The 8,926-nt window shown below is 32.1% G+C and overlaps 1 protein-coding gene across 1 annotated transcript; it reads left to right on the top strand.

The window, feature by feature from the left end:
* Nucleotides 1–521: 521 nt before the first annotated feature.
* On the top strand, nucleotides 522–7,642 carry LOC110456282 (cell wall integrity and stress response component 2-like). Its single transcript, XM_021506918.1, has 3 exons — nucleotides 522–528; nucleotides 1,521–1,580; nucleotides 6,980–7,642. The coding sequence occupies exons 1-3, from the start codon at nucleotides 522–524 to the stop codon at nucleotides 7,555–7,557; spliced, it is 645 nt and encodes a 214-aa protein (XP_021362593.1). The 3' UTR covers nucleotides 7,558–7,642.
* Nucleotides 7,643–8,926: the final 1,284 nt, after the last annotated feature.

Genomic DNA, 8,926 nt, shown 5'->3' with positions numbered 1-8,926 from the left:
AAGTGTTTTGTGTATTATTATCCCCTACTACTATGGCTGATAAATGTTTTGTGTATTGTTGTCCNATCCCCTACAACTTTGGCTGATAAGTGTTTTGTTTATTGTTGTTCCTTTACTATTTTTTTACAGGTTATCCTGTAGCGTCTACAACTATGGCTAATACATGGTTTGTGTATTATTATCCCCTACTACTGTGGCTGATAAGTGTTTTGTGTATTATTATCCCCTACTACTGTGGCTGATAAGTGTTTTGTGTATTGTTGTCCCCTACAACTGTGGCTGATAAGTGTTTTGTGTATTATTATTCCCTACAACTGTGGCTGATAAGTGTTTTGTGTATTGTAATCCCCTACAACTATGGCTGATAAATGTTTTTTGCATCATTATCCCCTACTACTGTGGCTGATAAGTGTTTTGTGCATCATTATCCCCTACTACTGTGGCTGGTAAGTGTTTTGTGTATCATTATCCCCTACTACTGTGGCTGATACATGTGTTGGGCATCATTATCCCCTACTACTATGGCTGGTACATGTTTTGGGTATTATTGTCCCCTACTACTGTGGCTGATAAGTGTTTTTTGTATTATTATCCCCTATAACTGTGGCTAATAAGTGTTTTGTGTATCATTATCCCCTACTACTGTGGCTGATAAGGGTTTTGTGTATTATTATCCCCTACTACTGTGGCTGATAAGTGTTTTGTTTATTATTATCCCCTACTACTATGGCTGATACATGTTTTGTGCATCATTATCCCCTACTACTATGGCTGATACATGTTTTGTGTATTATTGTCCCCTACTACTGTGGCTGATAAGTGTTTTGTGTATCATTATCCCCTTCTACTGTGGCTGATACATGTTTTGTGCATCATTATACCCTACTACTATGGCTGATACATGTTTTGTGCATCATTATACCCTACTACTATGGCTGATACATGTTTTGTGTATCATTATCCCCTACTACTGTGGCTGATTAGTGTTTTGTGTATTATTGTCCCCTACAACTATGACTGATAAGTGTTTTGTGTATTATTATCCCCTACAACTTTGGCTGATACATGTCTTGTTGTACAAGTGTGGCTGATAAGTGTTTTGTGTATTATTGTCCCCTACTACTGTGGCTGATAAGTGTTTTTTGTATCATTATCCCCTACTACTGTGGCTGATACATGTTTTGGGTATCATTATCCCCTACTACTGTGGCTGGTAAGTGTTTTGTGTATTATTATCCCCTACACCTTTGGCTGATACATGTTTTGTTGTACAAGTGTGGCTGATAAGTGTTTTGTGTATTATTATCCCCTACTACTGTGGCTGATAAGTGTTTTGTGTATTATTGTCCCCTACAACTGTGGCTGATAAGTGTTTTGTGTATTATTATCCCCTACAACTTTGGCTGATACATGTTTTGTTGTACAAGTGTGGCTGATAAGTGTTTTGTGTATTATTATCCCCTACAACTAAGGCTGATAAGTGTTTTGTTTATTGTTGTTCCTTTACTATTTTTTTACAGGTTATCCTGTATCGTCTACAGCTAGTGTGGCACCTAGCACGTTACCGATGATAACACAGGGTTAGTATAGTCAGAGGTGGTTGGATGGTGCAGTGGATAGCGCACTTGCCTTTCACCAAGGCGATTGGGGTTCGATTCCCCGATCGGACGTGAAAAGGTATGGGGTCACCTGCCTAACCACGAGGGTTTTCTCCGGGTACTCAGGTTTTCTCTCACAAGAAACCCCCCCGCGCGCTAACATCCGGGCCAACAAGAGTGATTAATATAAGTTGAAATAACTTGTTTCATTATTGTTTTAAAATAAATAAAGTTTATATTCATTTATCCTGGTCAGAGGTAATGTTTACACACCACACGTATACGCGCTTCCATCTTAATTGATAAAGATTAATTGATTACGTCACTTGGTTTACTAATGAAGTTTTATTGACAAGAAATGATGGTAATAACAGTAGAAGCGCGCCAAAATTTGACAAGAAATATCGTCATTTTAATTGGCCCATAGTGACGTGACATTATGTAAATCGTCGAATTCTTAACGTCACGTAAGAAAATGAAATCGAATTCCATTTTCATTCATATGTTTAACGCGTTTCAAACTCTGAGTGTGGTATTAATGGAAAGTTAATAACTTTTGCTATACAGTTCAAGGGAATAAACCCAGTTTAAGCCTGTTGATAAGAAAAAAGGGCGAAACGAACCTTTAAAGTTTCGCCTGAATCACAATTTAGATTCTCTACGTTTTAACGGTGAAAGTGTAATAAAAAATCTGAATGCAGTTAATTACGAGATGCGTAAGCAATCAATTTGAAATATGTTTCATTGGTGACAACAGGTTAATCCGTATTAAGGTCTTTTTAATCTCGGAATATTATCGTGACTTCATTAGTCGGTCCGCGTAGAAAATCAATGAATTCCTTAGCTTCATTCAAGGATAAAGAGGTACAGACAAAAACGGTAGTCAGCGGGGTTGTTACCTGGTAGTCATTGGCTACAGAACATTCAATGTCTAGTCTAAACAAGTACGTTATCAATCCATCTCGACATAAGAACCTTGGTATGGTGGTCTGGTCAAAATGAAATGGCATCACAATGAATCTCATCTAATGACCGGTAGTGAAATCGAAACAAACAATCGGCAGAATATAGTCACTGACGTATAAATGAGCAAGCCACGACTCCAGCTACAAAGAGCTGCTACGTAGATCATTGAATAATTTAGGCATACCATTATTAAATATCTATATGGCTTTATAAGTATCTTATGACGTATTTAGGATAACGTATATCACTTTAAAACGCCTTATATATAGTACTGCAGATACGTAATAAAACATATAAAATAAGACATCTTACATATTTGGATGTTTGTTCTAGAAATCTAGACTCCTATGAAATGTCTTATTTATTCAATAGCATATATCATTTAAATTGCAATAATTGTAAGGGTTACGGGAACAAATGTTATCATGATTTGCCACATTATATCCTAGCTGATACAGCAGCTACAAACCGGTGGTTTTCTTATCCGGACAGTATTATTAGGGAGAAGAATCCTTTGTCTAATTCCAGTCATTCTTTCATCACCATGACAACGAAGGTGGCTGGATTATCTAGGATAGAATTTTAGCGCTGATCTGCTTAGCTAGACATGATTAAAATTAATTTCTTCATATTTTTCTTTAACGATTTCACAGTTTTCCCCTCACTAAATTCTGAAACATTTTATTGTGTTTTAAGTATAGGTTTTACTATTTATTGAGTTTTAAGTATAGGTTTTACTATTGATTGTGTTTAAGTATAGGTTTTACTATTTATTGTGTTTTAAGTATAGGTTTTACTATTGATTGTGTTTAAGTATAGGTTTTACTATTTATTGTGTTTTAAGTATAGGTTTTACTATTGATTGTGTTTTAAGTATAGGTTTTACTGTTTGATAGTTTTTTAAGTATAGGTTTTACTATTTATTGAGTTTTAAGTATAGGTTTTACTATTGATTGTGTTTAAGTATAGGTTTTACTATTTATTGTGTTTTAAGTATATGTTTTACTATTTATTTTGTGTTAAGTATAGGTTTTACTGTTTGATAGTTTTTTAAGTATAGGTTTTACTATTTATTGTGTTTTAAGTATAGATTTTACTATTTGATAGTGTTTTAAGTATAGATTTTACTATTTATTGTGTTTTAAGTATAGGTTTTACTATTTATTGTGTTTAAGTATAGGTTTTACTATTTATTTTGTTTTAAGTATAGGTTTTACTATTTGATAGTGTTTTAAGTATAGGTTTTACTATTTATTGTGTGTTAAGTATATGTTTTACTATTTATTGTGTTTTAAGTATAGGTGTTACTATTTGATAGTGTTTTAAGTATAGGTTTTACTATTTATTTTGTTTTAAGTATAAGTTTTAATATTTATTGTGTTTTAAGTATAGGTTTTACTATTGATTGTGTGTTAAGTATAGGTTTTACTATTTATTGTGTGTTAAGTATAGGTTTTACTATTTATTTTGTGTTAAGTTTATGTTTTACTATTGATTGTGTGTTAAGTATAGGTTCTACTATTTATTGTGTGTTAAGTGTATGTTTTACTATTTATTGTGTGTTAAGTATAGGTTCTACAATTTATTGTGTGTTAAGTATAGGTTCTACTATTGATTGTGTGTTAAGTATAGGTTTTACTATTGATTGTGTGTTAAGTATAGGTTTTACTATTTATTGTGTGTTAAGTATAGGTTTTACTATCTATTGTGTGTTAAGTATAGGTTCTACTTTTTATTGTGTGTTAAGTATAGGTTTTACCATTTATTGTGTGTTAAGTATAGGGTCTACTATTTATTGTGTGTTGAGTATAGGGTCTACTATTTATTGTGTGTTAAGTATGTTTTACTATTTATTGTGTGTTAAGTATAGGTTTTACTATTTATTGTGTGTTAAGTTTATGTTTTACTATTTATTGTGTGTTAAGTTTATGTTTTACTATTTATTGTGTGTTAAGTTTATGTTTTACTATTGATTGTGTGTTAAGTATAGGGTCTACTATTTATTGTGTTTTAAGTATAGGTTTTACTATTGATTGTGTGTTAAGTATAGGTTTTACTATTGATTGTGTGTTAAGTATAGGTTCTACTATTTATTGTGTGTTAAGTATAGGTTTTACTATTTATTGTGTGTTAAGTATAGGTTCTACTATTTATTGTGTGTTAAGTATAGGTTTTACTATTTATTGTGTGTTAAGTATAGGTTTTACTATTTATTGTGTGTTAAGTATAGGTTCTACTATTTATTGTGTGTTAAGTATAGGTTTTACTATTTATTGTGTGTTAAGTATAGGTTTTACTATTTATTGTGTGTTAAGTATAGGTTCTACTATTTATTGTGTGTTAAGTATAGGTTTTACTATTTATTGTGTGTTAAGTATAGGTTTTACTATTTATTGTGTGTTAAGTATAGGTTCTACTATTTATTGTGTGTTAAGTATAGGTTTTACTATTTATTGTGTGTTAAGTATAGGTTTTACTATTTATTGTGTGTTAAGTATAGGTTCTACTATTTATTGTGTGTTAAGTATAGGTTTTACTATTTATTGTGTTTTAAGTATAGGTTTTACTATCTATTGTGTGTTAAGTATAGGTTCTACTATTTATTGTGTGTTAAGTATAGGTTTTACCATTTATTGTGTGTTAAGTATAGGGTCTACTATTTATTGTGTGTTAAGTATAGGGTCTACTATTTATTGCGTGTTAAGTTTATGTTTTAATATCTATTGTGCGTTAAGTATATGTTTTACTATTTATTGTGTGTTAAGTATATGTTTTACTATTTATTGTGTGTTAAGTATAGGTTTTACTATTTATTGTGTGTTAAGTATAGGTTTTACTATTTATTGTGTGTTAAGTATAGGTTTTACTATTTATTGTGTGTTAAGTATAGGTTTTACTATTTATTGTGTGTTAAGTATAGGTTTTACTATTTATTGTGTGTTAAGTATAGGTTTTACTATTTATTGTGTGTTAAGTATAGGTTCTACTATTTATTGTGTGTTAAGTATAGGTTTTACTATTTATTGTGTTTTAAGTATAGGTTTTACTATCTATTGTGTGTTAAGTATAGGTTCTACTATTTATTGTGTGTTAAGTATAGGTTTTACCATTTATTGTGTGTTAAGTATAGGGTCTACTATTTATTGTGTGTTAAGTATAGGGTCTACTATTTATTGTGTGTTAAGTTTATGTTTTAATATCTATTGTGTGTTAAGTATATGTTTTACTATTTATTGTGTGTTAAGTATATGTTTTACTATTTATTGTGTGTTAAGTATAGGTTTTACTATTTATTGTTTGTTAAGTATTTGTTTTACTATTTATTGTGTGTTAAGTACAGGTTTTACTATATATTGTGTGTTAAGTGTATGTTTTACTATTTATTGTGTGTTAAATATATGTTTTACAATTTATTGTGTGTTAAGTATAGGTTCTACTATTTATTGTGTTTTATGTATAGGTTTTACCATTGATTGTGTGTTAAGTATATGTTTTACTATTTATTGTGTGTTAAGTATAGGTTCTACTATTTATTGTGTGTTAAGTATAGGTTTTACTATTTATTGTGTGTTAAGTATAGGTTTTACTATTTATTGTGTGTTAAGTATAGGTTTTACTATTTATTGTGTGTTAAGTATAGGTTCTACTATTTATTGTGTGTTAAGTATAGGTTTTACTATTTATTGTGTGTTAAGTATAGGGTCTACTATTTATTGTGTGTTAAGTATAGGGTCTACTATTTATTGTGTGTTAAGTATATGTTTTAATATCTATTGTGTGTTAAGTATATGTTTTACTATTTATTGTGTGTTAAGTATAGGTTTTACTATTTATTGTTTGTTAAGTATTTGTTTTACTATTTATTGTGTGTTAAGTACAGGTTTTACTATATATTGTGTGTTAAGTGTATGTTTTACTATTTATTGTGTGTTAAATATATGTTTTACAATTTATTGTGTGTTAAGTATAGGTTCTACTATTTATTGTGTTTTATGTATAGGTTTTACCATTGATTGTGTGTTAAGTATATGTTTTACTATTTATTGTGTGTTAAGTATAGGTTCTACTATTTATTGTGTGTTAAGTATAGGTTTTACTATTTATTGTTTGTTAAGTTTATGTTTTACTATTTATTGTGTTATAGGTATAGGTTTTGCTATTTATTGTGTATTAAGTATAGGTTTTACTATTTATTGTGTGTTAAGTATATGTTTTACTATTAATTGTGTGTTAAGTATAGGTTTTATTATTTATTGTGTGTTAAGTATAGGTTCTACTATTGATTGTGTGTTAAGTATAGGTTTTCCTTTTTATTGTGTGTTAAGTATAGGTTTTACTATTTATTTTGTGTTAAGTATAGGTTTAACTTTTTATTGTGTTAGCATTAACCTCCTCTGACTTCTTTTCACACGCAGAGACATCTACAGCTTTTGGCATTACCACTTCAATGGAACCAGGTACAGCGTCAACGGAAAGTAGTACGGCTTCAATGACAATCACTTCACCATCAACAGAAAGTAGCACTCCGCTAACAGAAAGTAGCTCTCCGCCAACAGAAAGTAGCACTCCGCCAACTGAAAGTAGTACTGCATTGTTGTCCGGACAATGTATCTACCACAACAGCACGTCAGTAAACAATGTCAGCACATGTCGAACATTCTGTAAAGCGAACAAAGATATAATCACCGAAGCGATCTTACGTAGATGGCTGAGTGGGATTCGTGAAGATCTCACTCTCAACAAGAGGTTGTTGTCCTCCTACATACGTACGCACATCAGTGCCGACGACAACAGGGTTACCTCCAAAGCGCTGGGAATATCTGGTGTGTGTCTCATGTTAGCATTCTTTTCGGTCATCATTCTCTCCGATGTGATCAATCTCGGACAGGGAAAATACGATCTCGTCAAATCAAAAACGAAGATGGCCCGGTACGCTCTTGCCAAGTCAAAGAAGGGTAATTCTATCAAAACTTCCCGGAGGCGCGCCATTTGATTTAAGAAACGACAGAATGAAATACCAGATTGTCCTCTCAAGCTCATTTTAATTGCAGCTTTTGTATGAGGGGTTAATCAATCTCAACAGCTTACTTTTATTAATAAAATATATAATTTAACCAGGAAGACAATAGCATTCTTTCGCTGAATTGTAGACATAATAATGTTTGAATATCTTTCTCTCTTTTTTTCAATTGAAAAGGTATTGCTCAGCTGTTTTATTTCTATCTGACCCAAACAAGGTCGTGAAATGATTCTACATTTGAGACCATGGCGACCATCTCAGATTTCTAAAATGATAGACTGCATTTGGTAAAAGCAATCGTTCAAATGGAATTGAGAGTTAGTAAAAAAAAGTTTCAGCTAATCAACTAATTTTGGACTTCAAATAATCATAAAAACAATAAAAGTTTAGGACCACGAAAACTTTATTCTGTTCAAGTTTGGTGTACTATATTGACCAGATGGGTAAGTCGGAAACGGCTCAACCAGTCAGATGTCAACGCAGCAACTGGTCACGAGGCGATAATTTGCACTTATTTTGGTAAGCATTTGCCTTTTGGAAATTAAGAAGCCAGTAAGGCCTTTGGCCGTTCCATATATTGGAAGCCACACCTCTGCTCAGGGAGAACCATTTTATCATTATCAATGGATGTCAAATGCTAAGGAAGATCATTTACATCAAACGTAGAGGGCCCGTATTCAAGAAACCATGTCCATGCTCAAGAATGGATTATCTGCTCAAAACATCAACTTTCTTTTAACTCAAAAGTCAAATGTAAATATTGAAAAAAATAAGCTTGAGCATAAAATCCATGCTTGAACATGAGAACAGTTTCCTGACTACGGACCCTTGTTTATTTCACGGCCATGTTGCTTTCTCGTGCTGTCAGTTCATACTTTGGAATCATCCCTGAACACTTTGCTAGGGCGTTTTCTGGGTTGCCTCGCACTTCACTGCCTCAACGATCATCACATCCATTGCAATAACACAGAGGTCAATCAAGTACACAATGTTACTAGTACTGTCTCAACTTGCTGTCACGTTGTCTTGATAGCTTTAACCCAAACATTAGTTACTCCGCATGCCATTCGTTTCCTGTCTGTATAAGTAATTGGCTCAGCCTTCTAGATGAGTCTATGGGTACCGTGTATATTTGCCAGAATAAGTAACCTGCCACTGCGTCCTCTCTGTTCACCTTCATGTCCTGCATGAGCTGGCTAATCAAAATTAGTTTGTTCTACCTTCACATCTAAAATCCGACTTTCACGATTAGAATCCGACTTAACTGTTATATCCACGTCTCTTACTGTTGTGACGAACATTCGTCTGGCTAGCACTGCATATAGCCCTGTATTACTTGCGT

Source organism: Mizuhopecten yessoensis, unplaced genomic scaffold (genome assembly GCF_002113885.1).
Source record: "Mizuhopecten yessoensis strain PY_sf001 unplaced genomic scaffold, ASM211388v2 scaffold8621, whole genome shotgun sequence".
In the NCBI taxonomy this organism is placed as follows: domain Eukaryota; kingdom Metazoa; phylum Mollusca; class Bivalvia; order Pectinida; family Pectinidae; genus Mizuhopecten; species Mizuhopecten yessoensis.
This window is presented reverse-complemented; position numbering and strand designations above follow the sequence as displayed.

What these genes read in the sequence shown, in the direction of transcription:
- LOC110456282 (XM_021506918.1), top strand. An exon ending in GTTACCGATGATAACACAGG is followed by an intron (nt 1,581 to 6,979) that starts GTTAGTATAGTC and finishes TTTCACACGCAG; the next exon opens with AGACATCTACAGCTTTTGGC.